At 39.6% G+C, this 20,377-nt stretch overlaps 1 protein-coding gene across 11 annotated transcripts in view; it reads right to left on the bottom strand.

The window, feature by feature from the left end:
• The window catches only part of LOC122404470 (RING finger protein nhl-1), a 79,748-nt gene that overhangs the window by 34,565 nt on the left and 24,806 nt on the right, over positions 1–20,377 (bottom strand). For 10 of the 11 annotated variants that reach the window (XM_043408423.1, XM_043408432.1, XM_043408434.1 and 7 more), the window contains exons 3-4: positions 3,255–3,436; positions 1,640–1,873 (exon numbers count right to left, since the gene is read on the bottom strand). In XM_043408423.1, the coding sequence (XP_043264358.1) occupies positions 1,640–1,873; positions 3,255–3,434 (414 nt within the window). In that variant the 5' untranslated portion in view covers positions 3,435–3,436. Of the gene's footprint in view, positions 1–1,639; positions 1,874–3,254; positions 3,437–9,275; positions 9,576–20,377 lie in introns of those variants that run through there. The other variant, XM_043408429.1, reaches the window with a different exon arrangement.

The raw sequence follows: 20,377 nt of genomic DNA, 5'->3' as shown, positions 1-20,377 counted from the left end.
CGCGCCGAAGGAAACAAAGCCGCAGGATCCTATAAAATTTTGGTTAGTCCTCGCGGAAACGACGGAAAACTTATTACCGCGATCCATTTGAATCTGAATTTCAAATAACTCGACCGCGATTCGTATTTATTGATGTTCTAGGTACCGTGAGGGCAAATTCTTCAAGTACGGGGAACCGACGGTGAAAAATTTGGAGGACGTGCGCCACTTCACGCAACTGATATGGAAAGGAACGACATCGATTGGCCTTGGAATAGCTACCGGCTCCGACGGAAAAGTTTATTTCGTTTGCAACTATCAGACCCCTGGAAACGTCGACGGTGAATTCGCGGAGAACGTGTTGCCACCGGAACAGGTAAATCTTAAGAATTATCGATCACGTTATTTTTAATATTTTTCCACAATTTAAAAAGTCGACATAGACGTATATACATACACTATTTTTCACCAAACGTCTCGATTGTTATACGTATAGAGTTACTCGTATTCGTACACTATATGAAAAGAAATTTGTTTCTTACGAATTCTTTGTATTTATTTTTACCGAACGTTGCTTATTACGCTGTTGTAGTTTTTTAGGAATACAGAGTGTTCTTAAGTGGTCATCTTAGTATTTTCAACTTGCCACGACCATCGATACGTTTTATTTTTAATTAAGTCAAACGTTAACCCTTAAATATCTCTGTCTCTTAAAAAATGTATTTACACAAATAGTTGTGCGAGTACGAGATAACTGAACAACGTATATCCCTTTTTCCATCCAGCGTCCCATTTGTATTAGGAATTAATTCGTGTTTGTAATTGTCATGGACGAGACGAGTTAACTCGGTTCGCGTTTATTTTAGATTGCGCGTTGCGCGTCGCATTTCTGGTCTGAAAATGACTCGGTTAATAGGCCAATCTCGTAGCCGTGACGTTTTATCCGTTTAACGGGCACGATAACTTCTATCTGGCTCGCGGAAACGCGACGGGCACGGCGGTGGAAATGAAAGTCGTCGGACGATACGGTCCGCGCGTTAACAGACCGATAAAAAAAGGGAAAAACGAAGTCACGCGTGAAAAAACATGCGATACCGGAATTGGAAAACGCGCCAGGGTGAATCGAATCGCGAACGGAACCAGAAACTTTGATCGCCCGAAAACGATCTAGCGTCGAAACTATTACGCAGTTTTCTATGGAAAAAACTCGTGTAACTTACGGGGGGAAATTCGATAATGGAAATACGCTCGAAAAAGTTTGAAACGTTGCACGAATCAGTCGCGTGTATATGATTCTTCGTTTATAAACTTCCGAAAAGCGTCCTTTAACACTGATTTTCCCCGTATTAGTATCTCTGTCTAATCTTGGTCCGAAGAATTAATTAGACAGTTGTAGTAAATTTGGAGCTTTCTGAAATCGACATGGAAATAAATGCGAATCGTCGAAAGTAATTTAAAGGTTGGTTGTAATTGTTTTCTTTTGAAAGGATCTATCGTTCCGAAGGTTTTATACGATGGAACGAAATTTTCGGGCGGGGGAAACAAATGGTTGGTGTTTTTTGTTGTTGTTTTTTGTTACGAGTGTGCATTTTCACTTTGGGCGCGTGGTATTCGAAAAGGATTCCCACGAACGTTCGGTACGCGAGCGTGCTCCTCGTACCTGGGAATTGATGCGCGTAATCTCACGCCTGAGGATGTCCATGTGAGCGTCCTTGCACTCGGAGCAGCACTTTTTCTCGCAGTGCACACAGAGGGAGCAGTAGCTTTTCTCTGAACAAACGCCGCACCGTTCCATTGTCTGGCCGCTGGTCGGGTCTGGCAGCTCTCCGGTGATCTCGATGTGCAATTCCAGGAATCGTTGCAGGGTCACGTTGGTCGGGAACGCCTGCACGCCCTGCCAGACAAGACGACGAGAGTTAGAGGATCGCGAACGCCCGATAGAATAACCATAACTCTTCGCGGAAACGAAACGAAAGGAATTCCAATGAGACTACGGTTACTCCTATTCGCACGCTACAATGGTGATTCCCTATAAACGAAAAGAAACTTGTTTCTTATGGTTTTCAAACTGGTATCAGTCCACTTTTTCATACGGTCAGATTAAAGTATTTTGAAAGAAACTACTTTGTAAATAGAAACACCAAAGTGTAATAAACAACATTTGGTAAAAATAAAAGGAAAAAATTCGTAAGAAACAAGTTTCTTTTCATTTATATTGTATCACCATTATAGTGTACGAACGTGAGTGAGAGTGACTGGTATTTATTCGTTACCAGCGTTACGATTTTAAAAAATTATTCTAAATTGTTTTATTTTTAGATAAATGACTGATTCTCATTACGAGACAATATGTTCGTCGCGGAAAGTAAGATAAATGATTTGCAAAAAGTGTCGCTTTATGTGACGCGTAACTTCATCCATTTTCATGAGAGAGTCTCTGTCTCCGCAGATTCTCCCTTGAATAAAGATGAGCCCACGCATTATACGCGGTTAAGTAAAACCTCATTCGAGCACGGTTAATTTGAAGAACGCATGTACCCTACATTTTCATCGTTCATTCTTCGCAATTTCTCATTTTAATTAGTTCCTGACACGCGACGATATTAACAAAACTTTCGTTCGTGCTACTTTTGTATTTAAACCCATTAGCATCGTACGAAATAATGAGAAATATGCCCTTATCAGAATTCTTTTTCACCGAATCTACGCACAAGTATTTTGAGGAGTATTACAAACATATTTAGTGATTCGAACCCAGCCACCCATTCAGAATTTTTCAATAAAAATTAAATCCCCTTTCTCGTTCTCTAAAATTCTTTATTTCTTTACAAACGAATACTCTCTTTTAACCCGAATTATAACGAATGAATGAATTATAATTATAATATAATTATTAGCAGCCACGAGTATTCATCGAGAAATATATTTAAATAGAATCAAGTTGAAAACAACCGGACAGAAAATTGAATAAAATAAAAATTCGCTAAGATTGTCACGATCACGGATATCGTCGGATGCCAAAATTGTAGCGTGTTCTAAACAGCTCCGTGAACTCGAAGAAGGTTAAGAATCGCTGGGTCGACGTATCCCGAAGGCAATCATAAAATTATTTTTGTTCTATAAGAGTGAAACGAGCCGTGAAAACTTGCGACGTTCGAGGTTGTCGGTCGCAGAAACGCCCTTAAAGAAGCGATTTCGCGGAACCGGATGTTCGCGACAGTTGCCTCTAATGGCGGAAACTCCTGCCGTTGACGCTTCCGGAATCGATTACCCACCTGGTAAGGTACACGATGTTCCGCGCGGCATTCTGGACATTTGAGCTGTCGTCTCACATAATCAATTAGACCATCCATGCATGGCTCCATGCAAAAGCTGTGCTGGCATGGTAAAAGCTTTGGGTTCCTGTACCGGTCCAGGCATATAGCGCACGTCAGCAGTTGCTCGAACTGCTCCATGCCTGCAACACATGTAAAAAACACTCGTCACTTCTTCGTTTATCGCTATTTTTACCAATTCGATTCGAATTTGTCGCGAGAACAATGATCGAATTATACAAATTTCTTGCTTGTTTTTCGATATAATTTTAAAAATCACTGGACGTTGTATGGAAAATATTAAACAGTAACGTGTATGAGCACTTAAAGCAAGAGTCTTTATATTATTGATTTATCATTGCACATTATTACTAATATTTCTGCGGTTTATATTATATATTATTACTTTTTGGTTCACTATTTTAACCAGAGATATCCTGGCTCAGGTCTTTGGCATCGGGTCTGACTCGAGATAAAATTCCACGCGACCGAAAGGTGTATTTTTAAAAATTTGCACCAAGCGTTTGACGTTGCGTGACAAAATATAGCGTAACGTAATCCCCAATCTATTCGTACGATTCGTTGGAGCAGAGCGGCTTAGTTATTCTATTTATCGAATCGATCTGCGTCACGGGTTCAAACAGCCCCCTATGAAATATTTTCGAAGTTCGCGTCACTGCGTGAAATACGAAGTGACCGTCGTCACGGCTAATAAATAGTTCGAACTCGTAATCCGTGGTCTGTTGCAATTCGAGACCACTATTTTGCCAAATCGTTATTCACCGCGTCGTATGTTTGCTCCCAAACATTATATTTTTCCCTTGATTCATCGAGCACCTGATCGAGGGAACAGTCATCGATTACTTCCGTTTCGTTCATCGTCCGGTGGAACGATTTCAAACTCGTTTCCCCGCGAACGTGTTTCAATTATTTCTATTCTTTTCCTGACGATTTGCAACGCGTGTATTGAATCCAACGAGACAATGTCAAGATCTTGGCAGTGTCGTCAATCTTCTACGTTGCCAAACGGAGACAGGCATCGGTTAGGAGTTAATTGAGTCGAATCGAGCTTCGTGTCAGACACTTGGGTGCCAAGGAACTGAGCTTGTAGTAATAATATAAACAGTGTTAATAACAATACGAGATAATAAGTCTCGACACCGTTGCTCCTAAAAATATACGACAACGTAGAGAATTATCAGCTACTATCAGTCGTCTCAAAACATAATATTTGTCGTTAATAATCTTTAGAAATTCTTCAAATCTTCTGGATAAATAGAGGTTTTAGAAAATGAATGACCTTCAAATGTCCTTGTCATTTACACTGGAAAAAAATAAAATTTCCAGTTCAAATATTCTATCTACCTTTCAAAATAAACAATCCAGGCGATCTATCTCAATTATCTCTCGCGCATTATTTACGACACTATGATCGATGGATCAAGGAATGAACTCTGAGGAGTTCCTGCGTACTCGGTGCACTGGAAATTAGGCCAAAAAACGATTTCGTCTCGCAATTAGGAGGCTTGGCAATCACCCTGTCTCGACTTCCTCTCTCTCGAGTGTTTCAAAACTTTCCGGTTAATTTACGATCGAGATCCACGCCGATACGCGCGGCGTCGTTGAAAACGGACACTCGTGGAAAATACGATTCCCCGACGTTCGTAGCGTCTCCGTACAGTTTGATCGATGCGACGCGATTACGCGATGAGCCAAGCAAAATATCCACGCGCGGATTCGACAAGACAGAGTTTTGTCTGGGCCGTACATTTTTCGATAATAACGGGACCTATTAATACCCCGGCTATTTCTATTCGTCAGCTCTCTTCGCGCGTCGCGACGCCTTCTCGATCGACACTCTAATTGTGGATCGAATTTCTTTTAATGCTTCAGACGCGATTTCCTAGTCTACTCTATAGTCGATGGTTATTCGAAGATTTGGCTTCCATTACATTGTTAGATACACTGAATCAAAAAATAGTTCTCCCTGCTCTAGCGCGACCAGTATATTATTTTTATCGTTTCTTCGTAACTTGTAAACGAATTATAATTATATGGTTTTTCTTATCATTGTATAGAATATGGGATTGTTATATCAGTGGTAATATAATTAATTTGTGCGAGAAAATTAATCGAAAATATGCTATAAAGCTTTTCGTAGGAGTTTGTCTAACGCGTCTGACTATTACCTGTTAGTTCTACTTGCGTGGAGTGTTTATAAGCATCGATACTGGCGCGATATTATTTGTATCGAATGATTTTAAGTAGAAATTACAGGTAATGTTGTCGACAGATTTTATTCGATCTGAAATTTTCAAAATGAAATTTAATTTTCCATTTTCGATTCACTTTTTCACAGTTACTGGACACATATTAAAATTAAAAATTATATTCGACTTCAGAATAAAATTGTACCGTGAATTAAACGGTGAATTGTAATAAATATAAATTTTGAATTATAAAATTGTAAAATAGTTGGAGGCAGATTCTAGTCCACGGAATTTTAAAATTGCTTTAAACCACGATTGATGTACGCTGATGACAGAACCAAAACATACTTCTAAAATGTAGGGAATGTGTCTAGAGAATCGTGTGGGTCGTATAGAAGTTATTGATGTAGAGCAGTAAATTGAAATCGTTGGATCGTATAACTCAAACGAGGCAGACATTAATTGAAGAAACGTGAGACAACTGTCCGTGTATATTTAACCAGCGTCGAGGTACAAGGCGTATTCGTTTATGAAGCTATCAAGCACTACGTGACAATGATCGCGTAACCTCGCGTACTTTCGCGTTATCTATAACCCCTGAGAATCGTATCTTCTCGAAAACACCACCCAAACATCGCCTAAATCTAAAAATATCGCCTGCGTAATAACATCGCGGCTCCTCGACTACCAATGCGAACCGAATCGCGTCGGTCTGCAACAGTGATGCGCAACTTTATTCGATGGTGTGCAAAATAAAACGAGGATACGTTTTTCGAGCAAGCACGCAAACAAAAGTTTCAATTTAATACCATCCAGCGTTGCGTGAATTTTGTTTTATTTTCCCTCGAAGTAATTAATATTGAAAATCGAACAATGAGTGCTCGTCTGCAATAGTAAAAATTTTGTGGAACTTCATCAGCAACAAATATCATTTTTATTAGGTTAAATATGTTTTGGACTGTGATTTAAGGTACATAAATATTCATTTTGGACTCGAAATTTGACTCAAAAAAATATATCGAAATATTTACCAAAATGTATTTTTGCTTCGGATGGTTGAAACAATTAATGTCAAAATTCTTAGTTAAATTACAAAAGAAATTCGTATTTCCATGTTAATAAAAATAAAATAATTTTAAATACTTATATTTCTTAACGTGTCTAATCCCTATTTTCGCCGAATATTTGACGAAAAAATTCTTTCGCAAACCGCATTAAAGAGTCTGTTTGGCTAGCATCGTAAAACGATTTGCAATATTTCCATCTGTTGGCCGTCGTTCGATCGAATCCCGAAAGACAGACGGACGCGGGTGGGTTAAATTTAAAATCGAGATCCGCGGCGTATTCCGCGTGGAAACGTACGCAGAAAGAGACTCGAGGCGTTCGCGGACACGTAGTCGACAACGGAGCCAAATCCATTCCAACTTTCGCAACTCAGGAACGCGCCGACGATTCGATAGGCAGTGCCAGGAACCAATCGTAGCACGCGGATACCGTGTGCACCGAAAACCGCGCGTCGCGCATTAGGAACCATTGTTACTCTTAGACGAACCACTTGTTGATCTTGAAGCGAATTCTAGGGTGCAACAGGCGGTTAGGCGCCTATTGTATTAGCAACTTTCTGAATAGCACGACCGGGACGAAGTAGAATGTTAATCCCGACGCGACAGCTTCCGTAGATTTCCATTGTCTCGACGCTCGACGTTTCCTGGACAAAATTTTATTTTCCAACTCCAACTTTGACGAGAAATTTTCCTTCGAAACGGTAACTCGTTTATATCCGTCCGTGAAAGACTCTAGACAGCAGAGTTGACGAGTAATTTTAATTAATAAAAATATGAAAGTATTGAAAATCCGTTTAAATTTATTTCTTTGCATCAATTGGTACTCTTTCGAATAATATTTAATACCTATACACTATCGGGGTTGAGAATCAAAGGCTCGCGTATTCGTGGAATATTTACGAACGTTCATCGAGAGGCTAAGACTACTTGCAATCGTTTGCAGCATTGAAAAAGGTTTATAAGAAATTCTGAGAAGCTGAGATTCTCAGAGAGCTGTATTTGCTTCGAGATCCATTGCGAAGCGCACCGGTTGCATTCGCGATCGTTTCCAAAGACAACAACGCGGCTTGTATTTACTTTGTACCTTCTTCGCAATTGTACGAATCTACGCGCGTGGAATTTCGGCGAAAAGTCGAGCCAAGAACGTTCAAAAAAAGAACCGGGACAAAGAACCGACCGATTCATTGAATTTTCCGTGCGTTCGTGCTCGGAAATTTTCCCGGTGACGAATGGTTTCGACTTCGATCGCCATTTTCTTCGTTAGCGTTCGGGGGTCGTTGAAATTTGGCGGGAAACGAGCACAAAGCGCCGGAATTTCTAAAATTTTCCACGGTGACGTGTCGGCGGATGCACGTGGCGTGTTATTATTTTCGCGCCAAGTAATCTAATGGCGTCGCGAGTGATTCAGCTGTTTCCTTTGTTCGCGCCGAAAATTCTGGGCGCCGTTTTACGACGCATCCGCGAGGTCCTCGACACGCGAAACGCGATATCGCTTTATTTACAGGATTCGCGGAATCCTGTGCGTCGGCCGACCAAAGTCCCTGAAACTTCGTAGAAATCGTGACGAAGAATAATCTTCAACAAAGAACACGACTTTTCGGAGGCGTTCGAATTACGCGAAAATTGAATTTTCTCGATTTTCACGCGTTTCGACTGTTAGTTTCACAATGATTTTTTAAATAAGTGTTTATATATATATATAACGCCATCAACGAGTTATATATTATTGTTAATAAATTGTGTAACTATCTGTTCGATAATTCCCATAGTGTTTTTAGACTGTGATTAATATAATTTACTAATTTGGTTGTATAACTGTATTATGACATCTATATATTAGTTGATATGAAGAGTAGAGATTTAAGGGGTTTAAAAAATGATTCATTGGGAAGACATTAACGGAACGAAGATATTTTTCCGTTTAGCGGTTATAAAAATGTGTTATGGTACTCGAAAGAATTAAGATCTACGAGAAAACGTAGGGAGAATGAATATTCATTAGCAAAAGGAATTGCTTTCGTAAAGACTACGATCGAGAGAAAATTACTCGACATCCTTCGTGTTCTTTTTATTCATGGTATTACGTTCCAATTTTCGTTTGTCTTCATAAATACGTACTGTCAATTTTCCCTGACACGCAGGTTTGATCGAGACAGTCCTTTTATCGAAAATGTGCGAATCTATATCAGATCCTGCATGCTTACTTAACCCACTTCGGTCAGAATTGGGCAAATTTTACACGAAAAGAGACCATTGTCGCTTAATTCCTCAAATGTGAAGTGCACTATATATGATGATTATTTTGATGTTTAGAATTATATAAATACACTAAAATTAGAAAAGTTTATAATTTGAGATAGTGGTTTTGAAATCTTTTTAGGAAGTGATCCCCCTTAAAAAGAAGGAAGAAACTTTTCGCATTCTAGACAAACGCATATGTTTATGTTACCCAAATTGCACTACGTTTAAAAATTTTCATAGAGTTTGTGCCCCCAAAAATAGAAATATACTAACATAACAATACACTTAAATCGTAGGAAACGTAAAACGTTTCCAATTTCCGTTATCTTACTCGGTCAAAGTTAACAATACGAACAGACTAACGATCGTCGACGTTCCATCGCTCGAGAACCTTGTTGCGGAAAAACGGAAGCATCGAACAAGACCAGGATTCCGGTTCGTTCGTTATTCGTAAGCCCCTTACGTACCCAGAAAATTGTATACGAGACTTCGACGAGCCTCAAAGCGCAGACATAAAACAAATCCGAGTCCCTTTCTTTGATCGAGAAGGAAAGGGGAAGACGATGGTCGGCTGCACGAGGAGGAAATATACTTTCCGGGGAATGGTTTTTTCCTCCCAGACGAAACTTGGACGCACAGAACCGTTTGGATATCACACGCGGCACGCTCGCGACTTCTTATGGATCCATTCGCGAATCACTCGTATTGGGGAAACCGCGACGAGAAACGTGAAACGATGTCGCGCTATCGGTTTTCACGGGACACTGAGACGGATCAGCGTGCTTCTGGAATCGGTCGGTCCAGGGGTATACTGACACTTTTCGACGTCAGTGGCCAGACTTACGCTAGCGAGGCGCGGTCTATACTTAGACGGAGACCTTCGATTTCCGGCGGCTCGTTTTCGACGAAAGATCCACGCGGGAAGGCACGAAACACAGCCGAGGGACACGTTTAGACTTCACGCGTGTGACGGTGCCAGAGTTCGACGGTAATCGATTACTTTGTGCTTGGTTTTCTTGTTCGATTACAAAGAATAATCGTGACGATCGCGAGTCGACAATTACGTTCATTTGCAATTTTTCTTTTGATCAAAGTATATATTTGTATCGTTATTTAAATTTAATATAAATTGTTGTGAAATAATATTTACTAGTTTTATAATGTTAGACGTAGAATTGACGAGTTTCGTAAATCTAATGTTAATCTGTAATTAGAAACACCATTGTATACTACTAGGTAATTGCAACGTTGTCGACTGGTCCAAGTTGACGATATAATGGACGTAGATCCAAGCCCTGGGGGACACCAGATACTGCTGGAATTATCCGGCGAGAGGGAAAGCAAATTTTCGTTGCATTTCGCCGGTCGTCGACACGAAATTTCGTTTTCGATCACGGGACAGAGAGCGATTTGTATCGTTGCGTGAACACGCGCGAATCAGAAGAGACAAAAGCGACCTTGGTGTAAATTTAACATCCTTGGGGTCGTCCACGTGTCCCTCGTGAGCGAATCTTTTCAGCTTTTTTCCCCTGTTCATTTGCCATTGAGAATCGGGAAGGTCTTCGTGGCTGTTATTTAATGGTGACGCGCGCAACGTGGAAACGAAATCGAACTCGCAGCTTCGATCTGCAGGCTAGAACGTTCGACTCTTCGTCAGTTCCTATCAACCTTCCTTCTAAATTATATTAGAAATGATTAATTATAAAGCAGCCTACAGGGGGCAAGAAACACTATTCGATCTTGGTTAACTCCAATGAACAGACTTCTTCAGAAAACTGCTAAACAACCTGTAAAGGTGCACGGTTGGGTCTACTTCACGAGAATTTGGCACGTTACCTGTTGTACAGAATACTCGAATGCCCAAAATGTAGTTAAAATTTATTAAAGAGCTTTAGTACCATCTGTAGATAAGTGGTTCTCAATAAATAACTAGATTCCACAAGAGGACAATGATCTAGAAGATCGAAGTCGCCTTTGTAATTGTAGGGATGCTTCTCGCGCTCGCCATCAGAGGGCTACGATCAGTCTTTCTTTCTCACGAGTGCTCGATCGATCATTCAATGTCTCCTCTCCTTTCCTTGCTAACACAACCAATGGAAACAAAAGAAAATCGAACAGTTGGTGCGACTAATACGCCAAATACACGTTTGAAAGTCTTTGCTTCAAGATTATTGCAATCAATCCAGTCGATGGTATGTCCAAGAGATACAAGAACCAATTTTAAAAAATAACCAAGTGATTACAATATGTAAAATAATTTTCTTTGCAATATAATAAGTAGTTTTGTTAGACAGACTATGTACAATGGGTACGTGATTACTTCATAGTCGCGCGTGGTAGAGAATTTCCCTGATGGAGAAGTCATCGTCGCCGATGGTCCACGATATTCCCGATGTCAGATGTCGTTGAATCTAAATTGCTAGTGACAATACCGGGGATTTGATTTCTAATTCCCAATTGTCCATTTCTAGCGAGAGATCGACGAGATCCGCGCAGCAAGCGCCACCTAATAAAGGCTTCTGTTTTAACGTCAGAGTTAATATGCATTTCGTCGGGCCGTGGCTCTCGCGATCGATACGAAATGCCTATTCAACTTCCTGGATGACGAGCATCGGAAATCAATTCGAACGGTGAAAGTGGACCATCGACACGACCGTCAGCTATTCTTCTCTGTCTTTAATTATCGGTCCCGATTTAGAGAGCATTCGGATCCACCTCTCTTCGTCGTCTCATCATCTATGATTTATTTACTGCACGACGAACAACAAAGTTCGTTAAAATTAGACGGTGCGGTCGAATTAGATAATCGAGGACGTCTGTCGAATTTTTGTTTACATTTAGTTATTTTATGGAACATGAATCTGTGTAAGAATAAGAATTTAATGCAACAACGATAGTCACGTCCCTAAATATTTAAGATACAGTATGATAGCTCAAACTTGCGATTCGAATACTTTTGTGAAAAACTTCAATTTTCAATTTTAATTTTTCAAAAGTTTGTCATATGAGAATAACGCGTGGTTAAAGGGGGGGATTATTATCGCTATTAGAATTGTGTAATAAAATATACTGCGTTTAAAATTCAGGATTAATCGCGACCGTTTTTAGTAAATGGATTTTTGATGCCGAGCCAAACGAGCGAAACGAACGAATTTAACGTCGTTTAGAAATTACGCCTTAACCAGTTTATTGTAATTAAAGTTAAAATGATGCAATGGCGTGCACGGCGTCAACGCGAATCGATATCAATTATATTCAATCTGGCGGCACGCCAAGCACCGAGGTCAATATTAAAGGCTAATCCAGATGATCGGATACAGTCGCGCCGTGAAAATTTTTAGAGAATTGCCTTCCCGGCGACTCGTTTTCCATTCGTGTGTACGACCAACTGGAAAAAACCATTATGATACCGATATCGGAATGGGGTTCCGCAGTCGGCTATATTTGAAATGTTGCATTACTTTCGCTCCTATATTGATTTTTCAACTGTACCATTATTATGATACACGATTCTACGTAACGTCGAAATTTTTATTCATACCTATTCGTCGAACAAATTTCATTTTGTATTTTCAATTTCTTGAAAATTCAATCAAATCAAATTAAAACTAATTATATTGATTATTATATTTTTGTAATCAGCACAGAAAGATTCTTTAAAATTGGGATGGTTTAAAATAAAGATGTTGACCGTTTTTTTAAAACAACAAAAAATAATAAAAGTTTTATTCGAATTAAAAGACATAATTTTTAATCATCGTCTCACCGAACAGAAATTATAATTTCAATTATAGACTAAAATTATCTTGCGCGACACATTAATGGAAACACACTTGAATGGATGTTCGATCGTACGAACAAACAGTTATGAAATCGCTGTACATCGATTTCAATTATCATTTGTTCCTCGAATAAAATTTCTGCTGAAACAAATAATATCAATCCAAACCGGGTGAAATAAATATTTGAATAGCAAAGTGCAGCGTATCGAGAGCAATCGACAGTAAAATATAATAATAAGATAAAAACCATACGTTTTAAATACTATCATACGAAACGACGTTTATATTTTTTTATATCGATATTGCGTATGGATAATTGAATGTAAATAAATGGAACCCTGAATAATTCGAGCAAAGACGAAACGATGCGCTAGGCATTCTTAGAGAAATAGACTCGCTACTCTAGTTGGAACGTTTCGTGGTTTCGAACAGTGTACAAAAGGTACGCGGTCCCGAAATAGTGACACTCGTGAAAAAGTGTTTGCCGATCGCGGCTCTACGGTCCTATTAGCGGCGAGCATCGGCACGAAAATCCGAGCTAAAGTTAGCCGACGCGTTTCGGTTCTCCAGCGCTGCGTATTCTCAGGGAGGGCTCTCTCTCTCTCTCTCTCTCAGAATAGCCCTGGCTTTTCTTATCGACCCGAGCTTTTCTTTCGTCGGCAAGACAGCTTTCTGCGCCGGAATTTACCAGGTGGCTGTATCCAAACCGACGAAACTCGGTCGCGTCCGACCCGTACAGAGTCGATAACTGGACATTTTCTTACCTAGCGGTGGCACTCGTGGTCGAACAGGGCGAAACAACAGACCTACGCGAATGTAATCGAACCCCAGGCTACGCGCTATGTATTCCTTTCCTCGAACTAGAATTACCCTGACAATTTAATAGAAAGCTGGAGAGTAGTTTTTGATTAAACAAAACTGAGCCACTAAATTTATTAACATTTTAATTCCGTTATCGCGACTAAAAATTATTTGAAACGAAGTTAGTATTTTACTTGCATAAAATTTACACAGTTACGATAAATAGATGTACTATTTGGTGCAAATGATTTACAGTGACACTAACTTCATCTTCAATTTGTATGCCATCGTCTTATTGTAACTTTTTTCTTTTTGAAAACAAATATAATTTACGTTACAGACGGTTAGATTCGTCGTGTCTGGTCTTTTATTGTGGTTAATCGCGTTGCAATAGGATCAACGACGGTTCCGTGAATCGGTAAATTCTCACGAAATTCTAATCTCTTTTCCACTATATGTTCGAGCTTTGTTTCCGATCACGGCGCCAAGACACCGTCATCAGGTTTCGGAACAATCGTCGACACTGTGGCCGATATAGTACACCCGACGCGACATTTGGAATCGTTAAATATTTCTCAAAGCGGACGCGCGATCGTGAAAACCCGATGGACATTCCGAGGCATCGAAATTAGAACTGGAACGGCCGTCCGTCGCTTTATTTAACTCTCACGGGCGCGCGAGGTCTATCAGGTACACGAGGCCCCATTATTTCGTTAATAACTCATTTGCTCGATTGAATTAATACTTGCTATTTTAAGCGATCCCCTCGTTAAACCTCCATAATCCTACGCCGTGTTAACATTTCCTAAGTTATCGCGGCTCGATCGAAATTAAATAATTTATCGAGCACGGTAAAAGGTCCCTCGCTTTACACAGGCCGTTCTAAGCGATAAATATAAGTCGAAAGTGCAGAATAAAATTTTTTAATGCTCCGTTTCTTAGATAGGTCATTGAATTTGAATATTTGTCCTGGACGCTTTTATTAAACGCTGTTTCTACTTATACTAATGTCCAAGTTTCGTGCGAAACAATTGTATTCTACATTTTTTATTATCACACACAGCTTGTATAAGAAATTTATTTATTATCGTATTTTTATTTGGAACTATCAGCAATACTATTTTTTCTAATAAACGATAGTTATCAAATTATCAAACATTGTATATTATATGTAAAATCACAGTCACATGGTCATCCAAGGAGGTTGCCTAATATAGGGATAAAAAAAAATGAAAGTTTTCTCTTTTCCACGATTTAAATCCGAAAGTCATTATTCGAACAAATGAAAATATTCGAATTACAAAAATTTTAAAACATCGTAAAATTTAAAAAATGTCGATATCTTTAAAGAGGGTCCTAAAAAACGACCCGCTTTTCGAAGCGCCAAAGCGAGGAAAGCTCTTAATATCACGAAACTATGTATATTTATCAGCGTCGACGCGTACCATCGTTCGTTTTCGTCCATTTCAACAGGCCCCTATCGATTTCTGCCTTCAACAAAAAAAAAAAAACATTCTCCGCACGCCTCGTATTTTATGCCCTTTCGAGCCCTTCTAATTGACAAATGTCCCAGTGGCTGTAGCGAACTAGGAAAAATCTATATGAATTCTCCACTGTCAGTCGACCGGATGAAAGTTCTTTTACCGGTGGCTTTTTCCTCGTTTGCACCCCTTTGTTCCCTTCTCCCTATCTTTCTTCCAAGCTCGACCACGAGTTTCCTTGGCTCTATCGTGTCTCGTTCCCTTTCCTCCCCTTCGCGAATGGTCGCTGTCCTACGCCTCCCTAAACTTCGCCGATTAGCATTGTCCAGATTTCGGTTCGAATTCAATACGCGTTTCGGCATTAACCTCCGCAGTACTTGTCCCTCGTGTTCTATGCCGTTCTCTTCGATTCGAGGATTGCCCGGAAACGTTCAACAGCTGGACGTACGCACACCGTCGTTAATCATCGAATGGGGAAACTTCAGCTACCCCCAGTAGCGCGAGCAACGATTTATCCGACTCCACCCTCTGTTCCTTCGACGAAAATAAGTCGAAAGCGTTCGAACGAACTTCTTTCCGTGCGTGAATTGGTTTTCAAGGTGATCGTGTTCGAAGAACAGTCGAAAACTCGTACAGCACTTGCTTAGTCCGGATCAGTTGGCTGATCAAGGTCGTTTCCCTCACTACGAAGTACACTAGATGTTCTAACTTTTACGAGATTCACTCTCTCATCCATAAAATTGGACATTCGTGTTTCGAAGCGAAAAGGATTTTGTGTGTAAACTTTCTTTGTTTTTTTTATCTTTCGTTATATCTATGTGATATTATTAAGTAAATTAACCGACCCTCGTATTTATGCGCTAATAGTATATCCAGTCGTAAGAGCTATAATAATATATTCACGATAATGCGTAGAAAAGTATAGTTCAGATAACATCCCCATTTTCCTATTCACATTTGTGTAGTTTTGGTGGTATTATTGGTAAATGGTCGGTTATTTGTATTCGCGAGCGTGACATACTTAATCCTCTTTGCGTATTGTCCTGAGATTATTGGAATTCGGCTACTAGTTCCTGATGACCGGAATAATCTGTGGCCACGGTACACTCGTTTCAAGTAATTCTGTTTCTATACCATATTCGAAGAACATGCGTCACCTAAATATTTCTTTGGACAGAATCGCGGGAAAGGAACGTAGAATTACCTAACAGGCGGTAATCTTACCTTGAGAATACAATGTTTCGAAATAACATTTTGTTTTCGAGAAAATCGATCGTAAAATTTTAAATCGTGAGCTTGAATAAAATATAATTTGTCAAAAAATTATACGATTCTCCGCAAAGTTACAACTTTATTTATACATATAAACGATGTATTATAGAAGACAGGTGGAGGCAAGCTTGCAATTTTTATTACTCGCATAAAAAGAGCTTCTCTTGGATACGATAACGTATGTATTTCTCCAACCTCAAAAAGCCAATAAAAGACAATGTGCCTTACCCCAAAATATATGTTTTGAATAAATTTATATTGTTCTGAATTCAAATATATTATTTTGGTTGGCCATAAAAAGATATTTTATTTTATCACGTCGGCAGAAAACATTGTTTCATATTTCTTGGTCCGTAGATAATATTTTATTTCGCTCAGGTAGCATAAAATATTCCGTTACTCGTGGCTTACAACAGTATTTTATTTTATTTGGCAACGAAGGGATATCATGCGTCATTTATTTTTTAAGATACTAACATTACGAGATCTACGGTCGCTCGAAGCCCACGATCGCTTGCTTTGCGTAGCGACGGTATGTTTGCATCGTAAGCATCATTCTGTGTGCCGTGCAAAGTACTCCGTCACTGATTCGTTCAATTTGTCCCGGAGTCTCGACGATACGCCACCAACTTTATCGCTCGACCCACGAGATTCGCGTTACAGAGCGATTGAAAGGATTAACGCGCTCATCGGTGAAACGTTACAACTCCTCCGGCGATCAGCGATGCAACGCAAAGAGCAAACTATGCTGAAATCGCTGATAATTTTGCTCGACACGCCAGAACAGTCGCGAACTCTGTTTTGTAACCTCGTGGCTTTGCTCGACTGGTCAACACCGTGGAAGTATGACTGAAATTTCGCCAGCCATTGTCACGTTTCTTGTTTAGAGATGTATATTATTTACGTAAAGGATGCATTTACTTGTGGCGACACTTCCCGTGCTCGCCAGCAGAGGGCTACGCTCAAGCTACCTCTCTCACAGGTGGTCGATGGACCATCGAATATCTTGGCGTCTAAGTCAGGGCCTGTTAGGGTTCACAATGTAGCCATATTCTTGCGTGATTATTTTCTATCACCGAATTAGTTTATGTCAATTTCGACGCATCCTAAAAATACTTTGGTAAAGGATTGGTAAAAGGCTGAATATGAAATGTCTATGGGCAATTTTGTCAGCTAAAGATTCGTTAAATGCGCAGAATTATGAGATTATCTGATACATTTAGTAAAAATGTAGGTTATATACATGTACAAATTGTTAGAATTAAAGTTACATTGAAACTAAGAAAAAGCGCCACGACCAAACAAAGAGTTTTGTTAAATTACAAATTCCACTAATGAGATCTACCATAAGCAACCTTAATTCGGTGTATTGTTAGTCAGAGAGAAGAGAGGGGTTAATGGTTGTAGTTTCGAGCAACACGAGGCAAATGATCTTGTAGTGCAGAATTTTAAACCAGAAGTTTCAAGTCTCAGCTTATTTCACTATGTGCAACGTTATCGATTCTCAATTTAAATACGAACGAAGTACTTCCTTTTTCTTTTGTTCCGAATAAGGACACTTGTTAAGATGGCACTTTTCCTGTTTTGGTCGTACTAACCAGGGACTTGCGAAGAATCTAGTTTGACTGAAGCATCGGTAAAGTCTGTCGTTATAAGTTTGAGGCTAAAAAGGAGCTGTGCAGGAATGGAACGGTCGAATTTCAGCAATTCGAAGAACGAATGAAAATGGTCCGGCGAGTTCTGGGAAAACAAGACGAACGCGATCAGACGGATGTTTGTTTCTCTTCGGTGACGCGGATTCGTCGAGTTACTGGAACGAACAAAAAATCTTCCAGCATTCGTTCGAGGAAGCAGAACGTCCCGTTATCCTCTGGAGAAGCGTTAGCAAAATGAAACGTTCGATAACGGCGCGCAACAATCGCGCGAGCCAGATATGTTTTATTCGAGAACGTTCATCGGTGGAAACATGCTCTCCCGGGCCTTCCTATACGTGACTCTGTTCGAGGGAAAAAGCCATACGACTCGAGGGAAAAAATTTGTTACGCGCGAAACGTGGATCGGATTATTCCGGACGAGTTTCCTTCGTACCTTTTTTCTCACCCAGACGAGTATTTATCGGGGATATCGACGCGTCCGTACGACGAGGATGGGAGAGTCCCTGCGGAAAGCTACGCTCCTGCTTAGCCCGTGCTAACGAGTATCGTCGAACGTTGTTGCGTCGTGTTTGTCTTCCCGACCGTCGACTCCAACACGACGACAGAGCGTAAGTAAACGTGGATGAACGCGTAAATAATAGATTTCCATAATTCAATATTATCATATTCTAAGGAAATAAATTTTATTCGCTGGGAGTCTAAGAGTTACTTCGAATCTACCATCAAAAGCTCAATTTTTAGAGTAGTTACGTTGAAAAGCTTAGATTTCTATATCTTATGCTTGTTGATTAATTTACACGATTGTTACAAGGAGAAATTATTAACGATTTTCAGTGAATTCGAGATGCTTCCGACGCTCGCCACCAGAGCGCTACGCTCAACCTTTCTCTCTCACAAGTGCTCGACTTATTCCTATATATTGTACACTCCTCGAGCGACCATTCAATGTTCCGCTAGGCCCAGAACTTGCTGTTGTAGATTTCAGTTCTTAGAAAAGGATTCGAAACATGGAATATTTAATCTGTAATAGGAACGAGTACGAAATAAAATAATTAAACGTAACGAATTGTACATTTTTGTCTATAAAATGCCGCTAATCGATATCTGTCTGCTTATGAGGATTTATGAAGGGATTTGATTTTCGCCACGCGATTACCTTTCGCCGTTGCTGGGAGCGAGAATGGTGATTCAATGCTTGCAAGCGCAGCATGTTTTCTAATGAAAGAATCGGTGGGGTGGCAAGGAAACGATATCGTGGAAGAAAAATGCGACACTGACCGGAAACAAGATCAGTGAGCCCCTTAGTTCCGGTCTCGGGCAATGATAAGTCGAAGACGGGGAGGAACCTCGATAAAATTCAATAACCAGGCGATACTCGCTGAGATACGTTACTTCGTTACCCTTGACTATTTCGATCGAAGGTCATTTTTTAAATTGAAAAAAAACAGGAAAAGAAAGATAAGAAAATTTGTATTTTTTTCCACGATCGAGTAACCGTTTTGATTACTCGTTCTGGGAACCCAGACAGGCCATAAAGGAGAAGGCAACTGTCGAAATGCTGACTATGAGATTTTCGAGAACCACCAGGTCGTAAACTTGAAAGCTAAAACGCCTAGTGTCCGATTCTGACGCGCGGATGTCTCGAGGCATAAATTTTTCTTGCAAACGTAAGAAAATATGTTCGTCCACGCTGAAATTAACGTAACGTGATCTAACACCGACACATTTATTGGTAATTATAAAAGGAATCCTATTTTTACGGAATATTTTTTCATCAGACAACTTGAAATGCCAGTTACGCAGTTGCTAAAGAAAAATATAATTAAATAGATAGACATACGATCCAATTAAATGTTTCCCTTTTTACAATTCTGTTTTTCGATATGGGAGTTGTTGGAATAAAAATTAATTATCGCAAGTGCAAAGATTTGATTAAATTTTAACCATGCAGAAAACAAAATGGTAAAACGTAGGCTTGCTTTGTGCAAAAAAGAGAAACACACGGTGAAACGAAATTCTACTCCCATTCAATTACATTTCTCAATAGCGTTTTGTTGCTCTTGGAGTAATTTCAACAGCTTTTTCAAATGAATTTCCGGAAATATCTGTTTCATTATCTTTTAAAGCGTACCGATAATTTACTTCTAAAGACACGAAGAGAGAGAAGTTAATTAAAAGTTCCGTTCGATCGAAATAACTTCTCGGAAACTAATGTCATTCAATTCCGGGGATTAAAATCAATTTGCACACCTGTGCACGAAAGTACACTGAGCACAATGCAAGAAATTTGGGCTTTGTTTTTACATTTTCCAACGAGCCAATCACGTCAAACCGTTCCTCAAAAAATCCTAGAATACATTGTTTGGGCAAAATGAATTTAATTGTACGGCTATCAAATTTTATTAGTTGCTGCAAACAAATATATAAATCAGACACACAAATTATGACAAACACATTTCCGAAGTTTCCTTTAAATGAATCAAGAGATACACCTATCGGAATATTGTATAATAAAACTAATTTATTAGAAAGGATCTTTTGGGGATTTCAGTTATATTTTTTGTATAGATATAAATAT

Source organism: Colletes gigas, unplaced genomic scaffold, assembly GCF_013123115.1.
Source record: "Colletes gigas isolate AHSC1104 unplaced genomic scaffold, ASM1312311v1 Colletes_gigas_Sc00003, whole genome shotgun sequence".
In the NCBI taxonomy this organism is placed as follows: Eukaryota; Metazoa; Arthropoda; class Insecta; order Hymenoptera; family Colletidae; genus Colletes; species Colletes gigas.
This window is presented reverse-complemented; position numbering and strand designations above follow the sequence as displayed.